Below are 21759 nucleotides of genomic sequence, written 5' to 3' on the forward strand. Positions count from 1 at the left end.
AAACCCCATACACATGAATGGCAAAAATAGTTTGAATCTTACTAGTCAAAACTGAATTACAGATATCTGTAATTAGAGTTTTGACTAGGCAAAATCTAATTAGGGATATCTTGAATAAGAGTTTTGACTAGGCAAAATTATGTTGCAGATATCAGTAATGAATATCCAGTCTAGCGATTAAATGTTAAAACGGCTTGCCATATAAACAGTGACGTGGGAGGGAAGCTGCGGCTAGTCAGTCCTTAAGCGATTCTCTCGTAAGTCAGCCCGTTTTTCACCATTCCCGTCATCTGATGGTTAATGGCCTCTTAGTTTGCGAGGGCAAGGAGGGCGCTTGTCTCCCCAGTTGCTGATCTTTACAGTGTCTGTCAGGTTTGCGTTTCCCTCTTGCTACTAGCTGCTTGCTAATTCCTGCTATCAGCTGTTTCCTGTTTATCCACAGCCAGTTGGTCACACGTGCTGCGTCATCGACAGCTCCTCCCACAGCCTCCCGTTGCGGAAGGCCGCCTCTGTCTGTTTAAATTAAAAGGGTACCAGAAATATGACTAGCCTACTCTACAAGGTGGAAAATTGGGCACCTCGGATCAACTCGCCAATCCGGCTCTGTGTGTCTAAACGCTCGCAGCTTGCCGGCAAAACGGCTCAACATTCGTGGAAAATCTGGCAGTGTAAAAGGGGCTATAGACACACAAGTGTATGCATGCCTACAGCTTGAGTTTGTGTCAGCAATGATAAGCTCTGCCCATGCCCCTGGCTGTGATTGGACAGTTTTTCTCAGTATGACATGTACAGTATTTTGCATTTAGTATTGTCAAGTCTATGCTGCCCTCTGTTGGACAACACTGAAATGGTACAATGCACCTCTTCACTTTGTTTTCTGTGTTGTGATTCTAGTGTAGCATTCACTTTATTTGCTTTGTTTAATTAATTTTTTTTTTGGCATGTTAAAGGGGAACTACGCCAATTTTCAAAATTCATACATGTTATTTCTATGGTCTAAGACAGTCCAAAAATATTGGTAAACATGAGCAACTCTAGAGTGCTAAAACTGACATTTGTGATGTCATACCGTTAAGTCTGAAGATGCTGTGCACATTCTCTTTCTACATTTATCATTTATTTATAATGGGCAACAACAAAGAAAAAATGCCACATTGTACAGGCTTTATAGGTCTATTAACTCAATCACCATTCACAATCAACAAAACTTAACACAAAATTGATAAATGCTGTTCTCTGAATAAATAACCAACAAACCAATCTACCCTCCAATCTACAAAGTAGGCCTATGTTCAGTTATAACAATCAGGCTTCAAACGCATTCTGCCCTCCTCTCCTCTAACTTTATTCTCCACTGCTTTCCATTGCACTCCTCTTCTCATTTTCTTCTCCAACTCTTTCCTTTTTAAATAGTCACATATTAGTTCTTAAAATTATCTCCTTAACAAGCCTCAATAAATAATCCTAAAGAACAGACGCGTGCAGTGGCTACAGCTTCGTGCTCCTCCTCTGTGCTCTTTGTGCACGGCATGTTTGTGCAGCACCAAAAATCATTTCAGATTTGTTTGAAATAATTACCAGAGCCAAGATGTGGAAACAATATTTTAGTTTGGTTTTGCTTTAAAAAGTCGTGTAGAAATGGGTAAGGAGTTCCGCTTACAACAGGCAGTTGGTGGCAGGGAGGGCAGAGGGGCAGAGAGTTGGAGGGAGACTGTGATTTGACACCAGACTAGTTTGTTGTTAAGCTTAATGTTGGTTTACTGCCTAAGTTAGTCTGGCTGTATTTTGATGTTTTAATAGTGGTTAAATTTTACAAAATTGACAAACAATGTCAAGGCTTAGGGCAAACACTGTTGTTACCTGACTGTCCACACATGCGGATCAGGGAGATGTGGATGCTGCTCTGCAGGATGTTCGATTTGTGTTTGTTAACTGTAGGGACTGTGACAGGGGATGTTAAAGAGGGAGGGGCAGGTCAACTCAAATGCAGTTGTCAGGCACTCAGCACATTTTAAATTGAGAATTGATACCATGGGCCACATTTAAAAACTCAAATGTAAAATGATTAAAAGAAATAGAAAAACATGTCTTACAAAAAGGTCACTTATAGTCAGAGGCCAAAAGGGCTGTTGCTTGGGCACCACCTGGGGTCTAACTATGCAAGTGCTTGTAGCCAATGAAGTTTATAGTTATATTTTCTGTTTCACAACTGGGAAAAGTTACAATAGAATGAAGCTCATTTGGGTATAAAAAAGAAAAAAAAAACATACTGTGGATCCATTACACCAGGCTCCCATTCATTGTCTATGGGGCAGCTCTACACCTCATACTGATGACATCACAGGTTCAAGACTTTTCTGGCTTTGGGAGAGAGTAGCTCATACTCGCAAATATTGATTGAACGTTAGATCAAGAAAGTAACATATTGGAATTCTTAATTTAGGTGGTGTTCCACCTAAATCACCTTTAAATCTTTTATACATGGCAACTGGGTAACCAGAGTTTAAACCCAGTGAGAGAACCCCCCCTCAGTTAAACGAGATAATACATGATAGAATTGAAGCACGTATCACAGGGAGAATAACATTTATTTTTAATTTTGGTTGTGAGAAATTTTACATATAAATGTATTGCTACATTGCTTATAATTTCCTTAATCAGTAGAGCTGCAGTGAAAAGCTGATTTATTGATTTATAGAAAATTCCTCAGAAATGATTTTGATAATAAAATATTTGTTTTAGGATTTTTAAGGAAAATTGGTGTCTGAGAAGGTAATGGAATTGATCCACAGGGTTTGGTGGTTTGATCCCCAACTCCTCCTGTTTTCATATTTAGGTGTGCTAGGGCAGGCCATTACCTTGGCAGCTTCCATTAGCGTAGCATGTGTGAAGGAAAGACGAGTTGTAAAGCGTTTTGGATAGAAGTACTATATAAATGCAATCATCTGAAAATGTTTAAACATACAGGTAGAATATCTTTTGAATTTCATGATTTTCCATACCAGTGGAAAAGCACAGCCACTGTATAAACAAGCCTCACACTGACATCACTGTGGTCCATGGGATTAAACGTAATAAGCTGCTTTACGTTGAGAATAGAAACAATAAGAAGTGGAGCAGTCTGAGACGCACAGACAATGTGTCTGTGATGTGGAGAAGCAGCAGCTGCTCTGCCTGTCGTCTTCCTACCTGACACTTGAATTTTGATAGCACTCATCAGGACTTGACAGCAAAAGGTAAGTCAGCTGTTCATTTGAGTTATTGAAGGCGTGTACAAAATATTATCCACCTGGTGTATGTGACCCCCGAGAGAGTCAAGCTTTTTAACATGCACTCTAATAATACAGCTTCTTGCCAGCTCTTTGCTTTGCAAGTTATGCACTGATTGTCTAAATGACTTTCTTTACATTTTTTTTCAAACTTTTATCAAGAATTGAATGTATGCAATGCACACTTTGTCTCTTGTGATCTGGAAAGCATCTGTGTATCTCATAAAATTGTAGAAATATCAATATTATAAATGTTGTAAATATTTGACATTGAGATATTTTTCAGTTGTACTTATTCATAGACAGTGTTCATTCATAAATCCTTTACTTTAGAGCAGCTGCCTGATCAGGGATATGTTGGATCTGTTGGCAGGAACAGTAGACTACAGGTGTGTGATCGACATGTTGTGATCAGTCGTTTTAATTTGCCTTTGAGTACTTTTAATATTCTCTTTTGAACAGTGCCCTGGTTCAACTTTTGATGTCAACATTTTTGATGAAATATGTTTTCTGTGTATCCCAGGAACTGTGCTCATGTCAGTATGAGAATGAGACACTCTATTGACACAGAAGACATAATTTCTCCTTGTTGTTATTATTATTTGTACTACTGGTGTTGTTGTCATTGTTATTGACCTAGAAATTGTGGACGTTTTATTTCCCCATATTTACTGGGAAGTCCCAGAAATTCCCTTCCAGCAAGGGTTGAAAATATGTATCCCAAAACAGTTTGGCAAATGTGTGTTGAAATTTACAGTTAAAATATCAGGATGCAACTTGATGTAATAATAATAATAAAGAAGTAGAAGAAGTAGAAGAAGAAAACTCTTTATTTTCTTTGACTTGTCTTGCAGTTAATGTGAGGCTGTGGTGGACTTCAGAATGAGCAAGAGGGGGAGGAGGAGGAACAGCAAGAGAAGGAAGAGCTCCAGCAGCAGTAAACGTGAGTCAGAGCTTTGAGTCGATGGGAGGGTGGAGTGAGGTTAATCTTGTGCTTAGCTGAGTCACATTTTTTCCACACCTGCACGCAGTTTGCCAAAATTTGGTATTCTTCAGTACAGTACAGGACTGGAGATGGCTAATGGGTTTTATAGATTAGATCTTATAAGGTTAAAAACATGTTAGGCTCCCAGTCGGAGTGATCAGAGCAGGTATTTGGAGCAGTCAGCCAGTGTCATGGCAGAGAATGCAAATGTTGCTTACACAGATTTGTTTCTCTTCCTCCTGCTCATCAGTCCTTGTTGCTGAGAAACAGACTCATTCATAAAAAAGCCCTTTTTAAAAAAACTGAAAAGGCAACACTGCATGTCACTGTGAGAGATGATAAAATGCAGTCAGCAAGGTCGCTTTAAATACAACTATTAGTCTCATTGGTTTAACTCTGGAACTCGTGCCATTTAAAATCAGACTGGGGCTGTTTATAGGGCCTCTTAAAGGCTCATCTCAATTGGCTATATGTCCACAGGTGTTTCTAAAATTTTAGCGTATGCACCTACAGTACAAATCTTTTATAGATGCACCTAAATAACTTTGATGAGCTCAGAGGTTGGAACAGAACTGCGGTTACAATACATTAAAGGGTAACTTTGCCCCTATTTTCCTATGTATTTGTGTCTAAGTGACTGATGTGAACAACATGTAAATGGAATGGTAAATGGACCTGCATTTGTACAGCGCCTTCCTAGTCATCCGACCACTCAAAACGCTTTTTACACTACGAGTCACATTCACCCATTCACACACACATTCATACACTGGTAGCCTCGGCCACCATTAAGGTGCCATCTGCTACTAAGTTTTTTACACAACAATGGAAGCATCATCGGGAGCAATTTGGGGCTCAGTATCTTTCGCAAGGATACTTAGACATGCAGACTGGAGGAGCCAGGGATCGAATCACTGACCCTCCGATTGGTAGACAACCTGCTCTAGCTATGAGCCACACCCACATGTCAGATCCAATTTTAAGAGAGAATGGCTCAATGCCTTCAATATAACTAGATGGGGCAATTGTGCATTGTCTCTCTATGTCCATTAAAAGTGTTTTCTTTGACAGAGACAGGCTCAGATTGTTGCTATAAGTGTCTGAAGTTTCTATTTACCTTTAGCTTGATTTGGTTTGTTTGATATTGTGTCTAAGTCTTGCTCAAGTCTCTCTCTGTAATCTCAGGTAACTTGTTGCAGGGAGACCATGCTGCTCATAAGTATCTCTATGATTTCTCCTCATGTATAGGATGTGCAAATGGAGCATAAAATTGGTCCTGTAAGTTGTATAGTACCTAAGTATAAATACATTTCTACACCATGCACACACACACGTTGCACTGATAATGTCAGCTTGTTGATATCACTTATTATACTATTATGAATCAAATGCTAAAAATGGTAAATAAATCTATATAGATTTTTTTTTCATAATCATTGCTGAATCAGTTGATATTTTGCACCTACTAACACCTACTTTACACCTACTTTATTGAGTAATTGTTTTTGCTCATATCCCACCATGCTTTCTTGTGCTTTCTTGTTACGCCAGGTCAATGTATAGTAACTTAATTTAATAAAATTACCTCCACTTTGTCTGCATCAGGTATCTCTACTTTTGGAACAGCAGTTTTCTTTAGAAAAATGTGCTCTGTATTTCTTCTCCTCTTTGACTGGCCGGTAGTCATCTTAAGTTAGCTGTTCAGCATAATGGTGATTCATAAAAAGAGAACCAGCTTCGTAGTACTGAAATCCCAGAGTTAACCCTGAAGTTACCTCGCTTACTCCAAATCCTGCTTTGTAGTACAGGCCTCAGATCAAGTAAAAGGTAAAGAGACACTTCAGACACATATAATAACAATCTTAGGCACATATATCCCCTTTTAATGGGTGTACAGTGATGGTGCATAATTGCCCCATCTGGTTACATTGCGGCTGCTGTGCAGCTGCCAGCTGCAGCCCTCTCTCTCAATACTGGACCAACTGCAAAAATTGCTTTTCACATTAGTTACTTAGACACAAAAACATGAGAAAATTGGGTCTAGGTTGAAAAATGCTTCCCTTTATGTATTTTGCTTACAATACAATCTGATAAAAATATTTGATTGTGTTGAGTAAAACCAAATGATGAGTGGGCGATGTAGCTAAAACCTGATGTTAATGTTGCAATAAAAATTTATTTTGTGATCCGTGTGAAAAAAAGCTTTTTACATAATTTTATAGTCCATACATTATTTTGATATACTTAACATAAAGTTTCTTGGTTTTTTTTGTTTTTTTACTTTCAGAGAGCGTCTCACCATACATCTTTCAAAAGCATAACAAAAGTAACAGTGTCAGCTACAGAGATGACATTGTTGAAAAGGGTGAGGCAGACTCTTTTCGAAAGGAAAATGTCCAGTCAGGATCTGAAGATGAGGAAAAATATAACAATGCTCCACCTACGGAGAAAAGATTTAAACAGGATTATCATGTGAATCTATTTCCAAACCAACGGAGTATTTATACCAAAACAACAGAGGACAAGGAGAAAGGAGTGAGGATAGTGACGTCGGTGTCTGTTAATGACATGGAAGATTCATCACCAAAGTTTGTGTTTCAGCAGTCACATGAACCTTTAGCTGAAAATATAACCCACTTATCAACACCAGTGACTAACATCATGAATATTAACTGCACCGGGTCACATGTGAAAGTCGAAATTCAAGAATTTTTACAGCTGAATACTTCCGGCGTCAAGACCACGTTTATTTTCATGAATGAAAAGGGTGACTGTGCTGGAACATTTTTAAAGAGCAAATGTGAGAGGACGTGGATACCAAACAATGAGTCATCTGAGCAGCCGTCACACAATGTGACTAATCATGATGGTAATCAAAACACAAATTACACATTTACCTTTGGCAGCATGAGTGAACAGAGAGAGGCTCATAGTGATTTAGAATCTGTCAGTCCAGCAAACATATGGGACAATCCGAACTACTCTCAATACTGCAGTGATCACAAACAACTAATATCAACTGACTTTATGTTGGCAAATCATCCATCAAGCCCATCACCGATGTTTAATATCAAACCTCAAGGAAAGAGGAAATATTTCCATACCAGCATGAGTAGTGATCAGTTCTGGGACATTCCTCCACCCCGAGAGTTTGCAGACTCTAAATGTAACACTTTAGAGGACCTAACACAGGACCTAGCTTCCTGTAAGATTGGCGCATGTAGTCATGCTGACAAAGTGAACATGACCCATCATGAAGAATCTGGATGCCCATTTTCTGTGGAAGCAGAGGAAAGAGCAGATCTGGCTCCTTTGTTCGATCAGTTATCAGAATCTGCCAACTACAGGTCCACGCTCATGAGGCCCTCTGTGTCTACCAGCAGGTCCAGCTTCACCAAAGATTTCATCAACTGTCAAAAGAGAAAATCATGGATTAGAAACAACAGCATCGCCACCGTGGAGCACAGAGCATGTTTGTTACCAAAGAAAAGACGCCAAACATTTCCCGGGATGTCAGACGATCTGGGAGTGATGCAAGAAGATCTTCTGTTGCCCTACACTGAATCCTTTTCTTCTTTGATCATGTGCTCACTTCCTCTCCAGAATGAGAGGATGGGAGGGACCCACCAGGTCACTGACAGGTTCTCTGCATTCAGAGAAGGAAATTATGATTCTTCACAAACCAAGCGGAGTTCTAAACCTGTCTCAGAAATCCAAAATAGCCATGACGGCAAGCAGTCACTGCTCAGTGAATTCTACTTGACCAGCTCTGAGGACAATCCTGACGATGTGTTCACTGTCAATGAACAATGTCGAAGACAAAGCAGCATCGGATGCCGTTGTAAAGAGCTCAGATTACAGGACATAGATTTAAAGCAGAGCCTTTGCATGGACATGGGAAGTCTGGACACTGAAGATTTTGGATATAAAGTTGATCAAAGTGAAATAGCAGACAGTGGATTTGACCAAGAAATGGGGGAAACAGAATATCACAGCCCAAAGCCCCTTAGAGAGAAGCTCAGGCGAAGAGCCCTTGCTATACAAATCACCCCTCCGTCCTGCAGTGGCTCAGAGGAACACATGCTACAGAGCCATCCTGAAACATCACTCCACAACATTGAGGTCCAAAATGAAAGCCAACAGGACTCTGTCTCACCCAAACATAATAAGTCCTCGGTCATGACAATAACTGTTGGTGCACTTGAGCCAAGATCCCTGCAGATGGACTCAAGCTCATCACTGGGTAGTTGTATGGAAAAACATCTTACTACTGCTTCAGAAGAGCCCTGCATGTCCCCTTCGCAGGATGTAAATGGTAATCCATTAAATACAGAGGAGGGTACAGATAAGACTGAACCCAAGCCATGTGGTGAAAAAACAGGAAATGCCAGCTCTTCTCAGTCACTAATGTTTGAGCAGAAAAATGATCTGCAACTGGACACAGCAAGAACAGATACAGAGGGTTCAGACAAACCTGCAGTCACAGCATCGTGTCCTGCCAAAGGTTCTACAGACACTGAACTCCATGCAAAAGAGCAGCTCTGTAAAACGGACAAGGCGGATAAACAGATTGTATCCAGATGTAAGTTACAATTGTGTTTGTGCTTTGAAGTAAATATTGAACAAATCATTTCAGTTCAATATTTATATAAAACTCACCCATTGGGACCATTTATCATCATTTCCAGCTTCCTTAGAGGCCAAAGAGCATCTGAAACCTGTGACAGACAGCAGTGGTACTGACCATTGGGCCAAGAGGCGAAAGCTCTTCAAGGAGAGCAAACAGTGGAGCTCTGCTGGAGGAAGCTCAGTCACAAGTGACATCACAGAGGAATCAGGTAACTTCATGGCTGAGCTTGGACATATCTCCAAGAGCCTGTTAACCGTAACACTTAAGTTAGTGGCCCAGGCTATTATTTGCTTAAATCACTGAACTCAGCAGACTTATATTTGGGACAGGTGTCTATATGGGATGGGCTTTTAATTCCTTTTACATAAAACTGTTGCTCAGCAAAGATAGAAAATACGATCAACTTGTTCATTTGAGCCAGTATGAATAATACTTGGATACTTTTGATTTAGCTCAGACAGACAGGGCATCAGAAAGCATTATGGCACCTAGCAAACTGACACAACACTACTTCATTCTGTTAAAACAATATTCATAACTTGGACTGATTTTTATGAGAAAACCCCTTTAATTCTATTGATTGGTGGACCCTTACAGACTAAAGGAACTTACCGAGTAAGTAAGGAATGGATTCATATTCTGACTTTATGACAGTTTCACAGGAGATTGTGGAGAATCTAATCAATCAATTTTATTTATAAAGCCCAATATCACAAATCACAATTTGCCTCACAGGGCTTTACAGCATACGACATCCCTCTGTCCTTTGGACCCTTCACAGTGGATAAGGAAAAAAACCCTTTCACGGGGAAAAAAAACGGTAGAAACCTCAGGAAGAGCAACTGAGGAGGGATCCCTCTTCCAGGACGGACAGACGTGCAATAGATGTCGTACAGAACAGATCAACATAATAAATTTACAGTATTCCATATGACAAAATGATACATAAAGAGAGACAGAGAGAGAGAGAAAGAGAGAGATGCAGGACAGACAGTAATAATAATAACTTACAATAACATTAATTTAAGTAATGATATCATAATAATAATTATGGCTATTGTGGTACAATATGTTGAAAGTATATATTAATATATGATAGTATATTTATGACAATAATGATCATATGTGTATAATAACAGTAGAAGTATGACTAATAATAACAGCAACAGCAGGAGGCATCAGGCAGGACCACAGCAGCAGCACAATCGCGTCACACAATCAAGGCGTAGCTGCGATACGAGGTAACCTGCCAGACAGTGGAGCACAAAGGCTCCGGAGAAGAAGCCGAGTTAGTGACATGCAGTATGGCCGAGTTAGAGAGATGCAGTAACAGGACATGAGTGTTAGCAAAGGAGAGAGAGAAAATCTAACTGAGCTAACAATGCATAGCATCTCCATATTGACAAAAAATGAAACATTATACTTATATGTGTGATATAAGCAACTAACTGATGTTAGCTCAAGTTGGTAGTCAACAACCTGGTTTCATACATCCAAAGAACTTCTATAAAAATGAACTGCTTGGCAGCCAGACCAGGCGTCTAATTGAGACAGGTCATTATTTTTCAAAATGTGTTGCCACACCCGGCTAGTAAAAGGGACGGGGCATTTAATTGGGACTAGACTATTAATTGAATTCACTGTAACCTATTAGAACCATTGTGAAATACATAAACAGCAATTACTACGTAATGGGTAACATGAATGATTAAGAATACATTTAAACAGTTTTTTTGGCCTTATGGCCTTAAACACATTGTCTCATGGCATGCTGGGAAACTCCACCCATTTAGCCCTAACATGCCACAATATGTTAATTGCACAATATTGATAGTGTCTTTTTTTTTTATTGGCCTTAAACTAATTAGACAAAATCAGCTTTATAAATTTTAGTCACATGAACTCAAAACACAAAAAATGTTGCAAACATAAAGACATAATGTCAAGCTCACACGAGATATGTTTCTGTGCCAAATGACATAAAGTTTTTATGTCATTTTGACAATCCGGGGCATTTGTGCAGATTTGACATTAAAATTTTGTGTCATGGATGGATCATGCTTATTGTCAAATTTATCATTTTGCACCTGTACTTATCTATTGGTTTGTACTGTCCGATATTTTTTCTAGTATCAGAGGACACCCGTTCTATGGACGTGACAATTCAAGACAATGATGGAAGGGGCTTCTATACAGAGACTTTCCACTCTTCAGCATGGATTTACCAAGGAGATGATGTCGACTCAGAGGCCATTCCTCCCAGCCTCAACACCAGAACTCGAGCTGTCTCAAGTAAGCTGGAGAATATGATTTAACAAGAAAACTGACTTCATTAAGCTTGTAGCCATGGGGAAAATTAATTTGATATTAAATCACAGCTAGAAGTTCTTTGATGGAAATTTAAACTCCATGCAGTGGCAATATTGTACACTGAACTAAGGCAGTGAATACATAAGTATCATCCCACACTGATCTAAACTTTCTCCTCCTTTTCAGTTCGTGAGAGGACTGTCAAGATAAGCAAAGGGACAGGAGAGTATCCATGGGGCTTTCGGATACAGTTTTCCAAACCCATTGTGGTTACAGAGGTCGACACAAGTAAGTGAATTCCTAGCTTCATGTCCAGTTCATGTCCCCTGTAAAACCAAAAGTCAATATTGTTTCAACATAATGTTACATAACTTCTGTACCTACATTCCATGCAAAATCAAAAGTCGCCACTTAAATAACTTTACATAATTAACATACAGTCATCACTCACTGCCATCACTCATCACATAACAAACATACGTATTCTAACCCAAAACATGATGTTTTTTCTAAATCTAAACAAGCAGTTTTGCTGCCTAAACCTTATTACAACTCTTTCACAAGATTGACCACATGTTACAAGGTGTTAAAGCTGTGCATCACACAGAGATGCTGAATAGTGCCCTGTGCATCGCTATCAGATGCTAAGGGTTGGACAAAGTGTCAGAGGCCTGTACTATGATGCCACTTCAACTTACCCAGAATATCTTTTTGTTATTTGGCTTGACTAACCCATCACATTGGCTGTTTGGATAACTACAAAGCTGGTTATCAACTAGTTCAGTCAACTCTGGGTTTTCCTACCCGGTCACGAGTCCGTTCATGTGAAAGAGACGGGGTGTTAATTACCAGTGACATTAGTGGCACATCTGACCCACACTGTTACTGTGAAAATGGTGAGGTCTGACCATTTTTACAAAAACTGTGGGGGTGGGGTATCATATGATGAGTTGAAATGTGTTTTAATGATACCAATATATTTATTTAACATGTAATTAAATATAACTTGGATTGCCAGTGATTTAAGTCAGTCAGTAAATTGTTTAATTGCATGACCTCCCTGCAGGGCTGCAGGGCCAGGGTTATCTGTATTGACCCCCCCGATGGCGGGGCTGGTAGATACATATTTACACCAGTGTTCTACCTAACCTGCATGTCTTTAGAGAGGCCCCATCTCACCACTGGGTTTTGGACTTGGCAAGTTTTCGTGTTTGTTCCGTAAGCTAAATGTTTAATTTGTGTTGTTTCAGATGGGGCTGCTGAGGAAGCGGGGTTGATGGTAGGAGACTATGTTCTTGCTGTCAATGGAACTGATGTCACCAGCATTCCCCATTCTGAGGCTGCTGATTTGGCCAGGCAAGGTACGCTGTTCCCAGGCCCGATAATCACGCTGCACACTTGTGGCACAGATTCAGAAAGCACTTGATGCACAGGACTTTTATGTAGAGCACACACAAATGTTTCAGCACTCTGAGACTATCAGAAAGCTTGGTTAAGGTTAGGAACATGTAGTGGGAGTTCGGGGTGACATATCTACTCTGACTTTTAATTCTGTTTTAAATGACTTTTGGAGGTTTTGACATTTTTACCAAATTAAAATACTGACCGGTTAAGTAGAGAATCGAAATACTTAAATGGACATTAATTATATACAACATAACAAATAACACTATAATTATATTATAATGTTGTTGACATTGTAGGTCCAGATGTTCTAACGTTGACCATTGGGTCAGACATTGCTCGTGCTCCTAACATCCCAAGACCAGCATGTCGTGGTTATCTTCACAAGCGTACCCAGTCTGGTCTGATTAAAGGCTGGAGGAAGAGGTGGTTCGTACTCACACATGACTGCTGCCTTTACTACTACAGACACAAACGGGTGAGCAGGGAGCAATCATCATCATTATGTAGTCTAGTTTCTGAAAACAACAGTCCACACACAAATAAAAAAAGAAACAAGAAGTGCCCCTTTGACATTACTTCATGTTCATGACAGGATGAAGGCAAGAGGCGAGCTCTGTCAGCAGTCAAACTGGAAGGGGCTGAGGTGGGACCAGATATTTCCCTGGGAAAACCATTTGTGTTCAAGTGTCGCCCTCAGTCCGGTAACCGAGTGTACTTCTTCTGCGCCACTTCCAACCAAGAGGTGAAAAGGTACAGTACAGAACTTCTGAACTCTCTAAAACAAAGACCATTTCAAAAACCTCATAGAAATCCAACGGCCCACCCATGGGCCCTCGTGAGGTTTTATTTGATGATTATGACATGTAAACAACTGCTGTATTTATTGTTGTTTAAGTGGTTTGCTTATATGACTTTTTGTAAAGCTATGCTCCTTGTTGTTTAATCAATGCAGAACGTTCAAAGATACAACCACCACAGCAGGTTTAATAAATGCTTCTGTCAGACAAACAAAAAACAATTTTACAGTTATAACTCACCTTAGAAGCTTTAGAATAATCCACAAATCCATATTATGCCAACAAAAATACTGCTCATACAGTCTTTATACACTCCCAAAGGTCCAGATGATCTAAAACCAGCAGAATATTTAGTCCAAAAACATTATTACATCCATGGATGTCCTTCACATATTATCCATAATGTTTTCATTCATTCATTTCCATAACTGCTTATCCTTTTGAGGGTCGCGGGGGGGCTGGAGCATATCCCAGCTGACACTGGGCAAGAAGCAGGGTCAGGACAGGTTGCCAGATATTGCAGGGCTAACACATAGGAACAGACAACCATTCAAACTCACATTCACACCTACAGCCAATTTAGAGTCACCAATTAACCTAACCTGCATGTCTTTGGACTGTGGGAGGAAGCTGGAGTATCCGGAGAAAACTCACGCCGACACAGGGAGAACAGGGAAGCTCCCCACAGAAGGGCTTCCGCACCCTGGGTTTGAACCCCCCACCCTGGGTACAAACCAGGAACCCTCATGCTGTGAGGCGACAATGCTAACCACTGCACCACCGTGTATTTAGTATGATACGGTAACATAATAGTTTTGAATATGGTAGACACAAAATAAATGTGTCACATATGTCAACTTCTTGGTATCAAAATGAACTCTGGCCTTTTGATTGACACTTCCTTACATTCATACTGAAAATGTAGGCCTCAATAGGCAATGAGGGCATTATAGGTATATCATAAATGTACAGAAATGATAAACAAATGGCTCCTCTGTTTTCTTAAAAAAAACACTCTTTCTTATCAATGTAGGTTTTCTAGAACTGTTTTATGTACAGTAAGCTCCTAAATAGACATTTCTGTCTTTGCTGACTTGTTTTCACTCTTCATCACATATGGTGAAAAATGTCTGTTTTCTGTGATATTGTTATCTACTTTGCATTTGGACCATGTGAGGCTTGGTGATATGGCTCCATTGTATTTTCTAGCAAATCAGCTAATACCTCCCTGTTCTAGGCATCTGCAAAATCGTTTTTCAAGAAAATACTCAGGCGAATTTTACAGGACCTGTTCTTACGCGTATCTTACATTTTACACTAAATCTGAATGGAAATGTTTAAATAAAGAAAAGAAATAAAGAAATCATAATAACACTGACATATTTAAATATTATAAGGAGGTTGTCATGCCTGGTTAAATTGGAAATGTTTTCACCAGGAGGTGCAATATTATAGAATTTAGATTTTTTTTTTTGTGGGTCCCAGGTTTTCAAACAGTGATTTAATTTTAAAAAATGTCGCAGGTATGGATTTTTCATTAATTTTCTTCTTCACCTTTGTGATTTTAGGTGGCTAGAGGCTATGGAGAAAGCTATTCATCCCATCACACAGGTAACATCTAAATCTGTCATAAATCTAATGGCCCTTGCTATAGCAAAAAAATAAATAAATAAAAAAGCAAAAAGCATGTTGTTGTGACAATATTTATCACAGAGGTGAATTAGAATGAATGAATGTGTCTGGCTGTCACTCACACTGGCTTATCACTAATATATTTAGCCCAGAGGCTTACACTAATCTCCTCAATTACCTCTTATGTTTCAGAACCACGTGTGGGTGGACGTCACCAGACACAACTCTAATCTGCCCCCGCTGGCTGTGAAAAACCCTGAGTGTCTCGGATTGCTTCATAAAATGGACAAAAGCAAGGACATGTGGGTACAGCACTACTGCATTCTGAAGGATGGCTGCCTCTCCTTCTACAGTGGTATCCGCGCAACTCATGCACATGGTATGAATACATGTCATGTTTTAGTGCTGGCATACAATGTGGTGGCATTTTTGTGGGTGTGCAGAATCTAAAATAAAACTATGGAACTTGAGGGCATTCACATTTACATATTTTTAATGGCAATTCTGGGATGAAAACCATTTTCCGTTTATATCCTTGTTAGCAGTTTAAGTTATATAGTATGATTATTTAGTATCATAGAAATCTATTTAGCATGTATTAAGTCTCCTGAATGACAGTGGTTTATTAGTTGTGGGATTTTAAAATAAACATTGGTACGATTTTAAAATGGTTACAATTGATGTCTTATCAAACAGTGGCCTATTTACACGTCTATCAGATACTGAGATGTTGTTTGGAGCTGTGTTTTTGTCCACCTGTTGAATTTTTGGTCCAATATTAACTCCCCTTTTAGCTCTGGCTTGGTCTCCACCAACTCCTGAGAAAATATCTGCTGTTAAGTGTTCCACTTTCTGCACCAGCTAATTGCTGACCTTGTCTGTTTGGTAATGTATAGTGTACAGTGGGCTTATTACGTGCAAAAACCTCCGCGGTTGAAAAATGAAACCAATGCAGTGGTGCCAAAAAAAAAACCCCTGCAGCTCCATAAATGTACACTTGAGGGTGGCTCCAAGAGCGAGTGAATCCCCAAATGCAATGCCCAACTTTACAGCAGAAATAAACATGTGTACAGCCTGGTACAGAAATGGGTTTAGTGTCTATGGGTAATTTCAACATTCACGACAACTGTACAGGTGGTGAATTATTTTTATAACTCACCCATTTACATTTAATTAAGGCTTAAAGTTGTGCATAATAAAGGGCATGGTCACTTTGAGTCACAGACTGTCTCCCATGTGTCACCACAGCTAATTCATTCAAGTCAGACCCACACAGGTTATGCAGACTGTATCTGTCAATGTGAGATAATGTAGTCTGCATCAGAAGTTACAGATCCACTCACACAGGAGACAAATGTGACTGGTTGTTAGCATTTCCTCACATACAAACACATTGCTGTCATGACATTTCTGACTTCTCTGTGTCTTCAACTAAGAGTGTGTGAGCATTTTGTTGCTGGATCCCAATTTAATCTGCTTTATAAAAAATATGCCCTGGCTTATTATAGCCAAAAATCTTTAATTTCAGTGACACTGTGAAACAAACAGTCTCATACTATTCAATAGAGGCTCCATTACATAGAGTGCTGGGCAATTAATTCCAACCCAATCACCAGAAGAAAATGTTGGAATTGTACATTTCTGCAATCCACGGATGCGTTACATTTGTACATTATTATGTGTGCTTCCAAGTGCCTGGAAAACTACAATAATTATATCAGTGTTTAAATCAGGTGATCATATGGTCATTAGTTATTACAGACCCATTAGCATACTTCCAGCAGTCAAGAACTGCAAATAAATGGATCAAAGTTTAATTTTTCTCCTACTGCCATTAAATGGATAAAATTATATCTTACAGACAGAAAACAATGTGTTCAGATTACCTCTCAAGTGGCTGACAATCATGTTGGTGAACCTCAAGGTTCAACTTTGGGTCCTCTGTTAGTTTGTTTATTAATGACCTACCTGAAGCTTGTCCACCTGTAACTTGTCAGATGTATGCGGACGACACCTCATATATTTACATAAAAAAAACACAGAGCAAGCAGCAGAACAGCTATCTGCTTCAATGGTCAATATTTCTTTTTTTTTTAAAGATATTTTTTAGGGCATTTTGCCTTTAATGGACAGGACAGGTAAGTTTGAAAGGGGGAGAGAGAGGGGGGATGACATGCAGCAAAGGGCCACAGGCTGGACTCAAACCCACGCCGCTGTGGAAGCAGCTTTGTACATAGGGTGCCTGCTCTACCCACTAATCCACCGACGCCCCAGTGGTCAATATTTCTAATTGGTTAACAAGCTCTTGTTTACAGTAAAACACTATGTATGTTTTTCTCAGAGTTTGTAAATAGAGATCCAGATCCAGACGTTACAGTAGCAGAGAAGAAGATTATCGGTAGTACATGAGTTTTAAGGCATAGGGATAGATTCGCAGCTGACATTCAAAAGACAAGTCAAAAAAAGTGGTGAACAGACTAAAATTGAATTTGGCAAATTTTAGACACATCAGGACCAACCTAACGACAGAGGCCTCAAAGTTGTCCTTCAATGCTATGATTTTTTCACACATGAACTACTGTCTGACCAGCTGGACTCAAACAGGCAAAACTGCACTAAAACCAGTAATAAGACTGTACAAACAGGTATTAAAAGCATTGGATTAACAGTCAAATTCATATCATCATTTCAAAATTTTAACAAAATATGATTTTTCAAATTTGCAGATGTTTTACTTAAAATTCTTCATGGCCTGCCTCCCCCTTTACTCAATGCATTAATTAAACAAAATCTACCAGATCTACCTCCAGGGGGGATTGTAAAATACCACACAGAAAGAGCAGCTTTGGACAGTCAGCCTTTTCTAACTGGGCAGAATGCACCTGGAACACTATGCTCATAGAAATCAGGAACATCACAACTCTTAAGTTATTCTCCAAAATAATAAAAGGATGGTTAGTGGACAATCAAACATGTTGTTATGATCTGAATACGTTTTAAGTCCTCATTTCATTACTGTATGTTGGGGCTTATGTGCTTTTGTATGGTATTTTTTCCTTAATGTGCTTTGGTTTTATGGTGATATCACTGTCTTGCTAATGCTGTTTTCCTTGTTCTTTGCTTTGCTTTGTGATTCTTTGTGATTGTTTGTGGCTATGTGCTTTGGTCTATGTTGTGTTTTATGTTGTACTTTTGTATAGTACGTTCTTAATGTTTTTGGTTATATGGTTATGTCATTGTTTTAATAATAGTGCTTATGTGTTGTTGTTTTTGCCTTTATGCCTTGTTATGTGCTTTTTTTATGGTTTTATGCTTGCTCTGTGCTCATGTGCCCTCAGTCCACTTTTATCTGTGCTTATGTGTGCAAATTAGCCTGTATGGCTAAATCTGGCACATTTACATGACTTAAGTGGTCATGTTCATTGATGTGCACTGACCCTTTCTAAATAAAATAAACATAAACATAAACATAAACAGCACTGTGATTAACATGTGCTTAGATTTAGGCACAAAAACTACTTGCTTATGGTTAGGAAAAGATTATGTTTTAGCATAAAACACCCATTTTATGTTTTTGTTTTTTTTACCATTCTATGTAAAAAACAAAACAAAAAAACTTTACTTATAATGTTACTGAGTGCACTTGCGTCACGTCAGTCTTTTTCTAGACTTGTTTTTATATATGTGACCACTGTTTTCTCAGACATTGGTGAAGGAAATGTTAAACCCTGAACAGACAGTTATACTGATCACATCATCACACATCCTTTGTGTCTTCAGGTGGGATCTACCTCCAGGGGTACATGGTGCGAGAGCAGCCCTATGGATCCAAGAAATCCACCATTGAGCTGAAACCTCCTTCTGATGAGTTCAAGACTTTCCATCTCTGTGCTGAAAATCCTAATGAGAACAAACGGTAAGGAGCTGACTGGTTTTCATTTAGAAATTTTTCTCTAGAAGAACCTGTTATTAAGAATTTATGATACTTTGGTCCAAGATTTTTCTTTGAATTTCCATCGTATTTTACAAAATGAGACATAAGCCAGATGATGGTTCACAACTATACAACAACTTCATTATGGTTCTTCATCTTTCTATAATCGATTTATTGTGTTAATCCACCTCCACAGTGATAAATACTTGGTTAATGTTAGGGACAGATGGCAGTCTTGGATAAATATCAAAAAAGTCACAAAGTCCTTCTCTTTGTATACCCACCATCTATTCTGATCACCTCCAAGTTAGATGTGGCTCAGCATGTAGAACAGGTCATCCAGTAACTGGAAGACCTGCGGTTCGATCCCCGGCTCCTCCAGTCCGCTTACCGAAGTGTCCTTGAGCAAAATAGTCAACCCCAAATTGGTGTGTTAATACGTATAAATGCTAAACTGAGAAGCAGCTGACACATTGTATAGACTCAGCCACCTGAGGTGTATGAATATGTCTGTAAATGTGGCATGTAGTGAACAACAGTGCTTTGAATGGTTGGCGAAGTCCATTTCAACTTCACAATTTGGGCTGTATAAGAAGGTAACACTACCTGTTCTAAAAAAACAGTACTGATGAACATAGTCCAGGGAGCTGTTTCCATTAAAATTTAAGTGACAAAACAAATTAGTGGTATATAAACATAATTTCTGGGAGATAGGGTTTTACCACTTCTCCCTCAAAGTTTGTAACACAGTGGAAATAAAATGTCAACTTGGCACACTGGCTGTAAATTATATTTTAGACTGGACATTAAATCTCTGAGTGTCAAATTACCAGTTTTAGATTTAGATATTTTATTTAAGTTCTTGTATTGCTGCTTGTGCCCAAATATGGTCACTTCAGGCTCCAAAAAACCAAGATGGCGAAGGCTGAAATGGCAAACTCAAGGCCTTAAAACAGGGGTCCACAAACCAGTGGGTGATAGTACGATAGCTACTTCCATTATTTTTACAGTCTATGATTTTAGTCACCTGGAAAAAATCAATATCAGTCTCAGTGGAGTTATATTGAGAATATTTTCACCACTTTACCTTGATGCAGACAGCCCCTTTTCTTTGGGACTACTTTTGCTTATTTGCTTCTATTTTCCCATGGATAAGTGCAACTGTGCTGCACACTGTATCATGCTGCAGAAAAGTAGTGATATGACAGCGATGATGAAATGCCGTTCAGTGTGTAGACCTGAGGATAACTTTATACATAAAAGGAACTTCTATGCAGAGAGAGAAAGAACGGGCTGAAAGAAAGAAATACTTAGGAAAGGGCTGTCTGACGGCAAGATAAAATGGTAAAAATGTTCTCAATATAGCGTACAATTAAACTGATATGGATTATTTTAGGTGGGACTTTTTGAAGAGGCTAAAATACATTATTACTGACCCCATCCACAGCAGTACATAACTGCAACTTTCATGGTGCTACTCCTGTCTGCCTCTCCAAACTGGGAGCATGCTGACTGATATCTACTGTAAGTCATACACTAACCGTGGATTAGTAAGTCAGACAACCTTACTTCAAAAAAATCCAAATTATCCCTTCAAAGGACAATCCACTGTGCCTTCTGAGCCACAGCTGCCCATTACTAGGTGTGTAATAGAGAGTGGGGAAAAAACCCAGTTGAGGACATTCAGAACAGGTGTTGTCATGTTAATGTTTCTCATGTTCTTTACAGGTGGATCATAGCTCTCAGAGCTTCAGTAAAGAAGTGGCTGCCTTTGCATCAGGCCCTTCAGGACTATGTGAACCGGCCATCAGAAGAGACCAGAATGTGAGACACAGCATAAACAGTGATATCCGTCTGACTCAGCCTGTGGACTGCTTGATGAGCCTCCTGCTTGCACATAACTGCACTTTGTTCCCTGTGCTGCCCCTTTTGTTTTGGAGGATAACTTCACTCAGCTGGAGAGAATCAGGCCACAATTAGTAGTGCCCTCAGTCTATGCAGCCTCATTTACATACAGATCTACTGCAAATGGCAAAGTGCAAAAGCAAATGTGAGGGACGAGCACAAAAACTAAAAACACAACTTTATATTTTGCACTTCATTCCTCTTTAAATTTTTCCTTCATTTTTCTACCTTTGGTCATACAGTTTTTCTTTATTTAACCTCTTCTATTTAAACGTACAATTGGAACATTTCCATTTGTACATACATCTATGACCTAATGATTCTTAGATCAAACATAGTTTACCATTTTGTCTGTTTTTTTCTTTGAGAAATCATCCTCCACATTTTCAGCATCCCTGTGTCTAATGGCAGCACTTGCTAGCACTTTACCTAAGCAGGCAGATGGTTATGGACTGTTTGAGACATCTGGATTGTGCCATAAGGCTTTCAAAATAGACATGCAAGCCCAGTGAAAAATACTTAAGACATATCAGTTCAAAGGGCTTCATTCATAGTGTTGGGAATTTCCAAAATTCTCTAGAGGTTTCAGTTTGTGATATAAAATACTGACATTTCTGTGCTTTTATACTGAATCTGTGTGACTGTGTTTTGTTTTTACTGCTACATTGTAAACTGTTAAAATGTAGATGTGCTCTCATACTTTTGATACAGCTGTTACTCACCGCGTAACAGATAGCAATGCATTCATTTGTTAGCCAAATAAATTCTATGATCAAATCCTTCTGAGTCTTTGTCTGCTACTTAAAGGAGGAGCATTTCACCTGCAAAATGACCATTTGTTAATCAGTTACCGCGTTACCTTGAATTTGTGAAGAAAATATTATCCCATG

The 21759-nt window shown here is 39.1% G+C and overlaps 1 protein-coding gene across 4 annotated transcripts; it reads left to right on the top strand.

Annotated features, from left to right (window-relative positions):
• Window positions 1-3123: 3123 nt before the first annotated feature.
• Window positions 3124-21621, top strand: pdzph1 (PDZ and pleckstrin homology domains 1). Of its 4 annotated transcripts, none has more exons than XM_050053220.1 (13): window positions 3124-3236; window positions 4124-4212; window positions 6542-8836; window positions 8943-9092; window positions 11015-11176; window positions 11381-11482; window positions 12445-12555; window positions 12898-13076; window positions 13194-13351; window positions 14967-15009; window positions 15223-15409; window positions 18811-18946; window positions 20693-21621. In XM_050053220.1, the coding sequence occupies exons 2-13, from the start codon at window positions 4152-4154 to the stop codon at window positions 20790-20792; spliced, it is 3684 nt and encodes a 1227-aa protein (XP_049909177.1). In that variant the 5' UTR covers window positions 3124-3236; window positions 4124-4151; the 3' UTR covers window positions 20793-21621. The 4 variants fall into 4 exon arrangements, with proteins under 4 accessions (XP_049909177.1, XP_049909181.1, XP_049909179.1 ...); XM_050053222.1 differs by having other exon boundaries at window positions 3217-3236; window positions 7638-8836; XM_050053221.1 differs by lacking the exon at window positions 3124-3236 and adding an exon at window positions 3290-3658.
• Window positions 21622-21759: the final 138 nt, after the last annotated feature.

This window comes from Epinephelus moara, chromosome 9 (genome assembly GCF_006386435.1).
Source record: "Epinephelus moara isolate mb chromosome 9, YSFRI_EMoa_1.0, whole genome shotgun sequence".
NCBI lineage: Eukaryota > Metazoa > Chordata > Actinopteri > Perciformes > Serranidae > Epinephelus > Epinephelus moara.

Coding starts and splice junctions, on each gene's coding strand:
- pdzph1 (XM_050053220.1), top strand. CDS start 4,152: ATGAGCAAGAGGGGGAGGAGGAGGAACAGCAAGAGAAGGAAGAGCTCC. Junction 12,556..12,897: donor TGCTGATTTGGCCAGGCAAG/GTACGCTGTTCC, acceptor TTGACATTGTAG/GTCCAGATGTTCTAACGTTG. Junction 13,352..14,966: donor TCCAACCAAGAGGTGAAAAG/GTACAGTACAGA, acceptor TTGTGATTTTAG/GTGGCTAGAGGCTATGGAGA.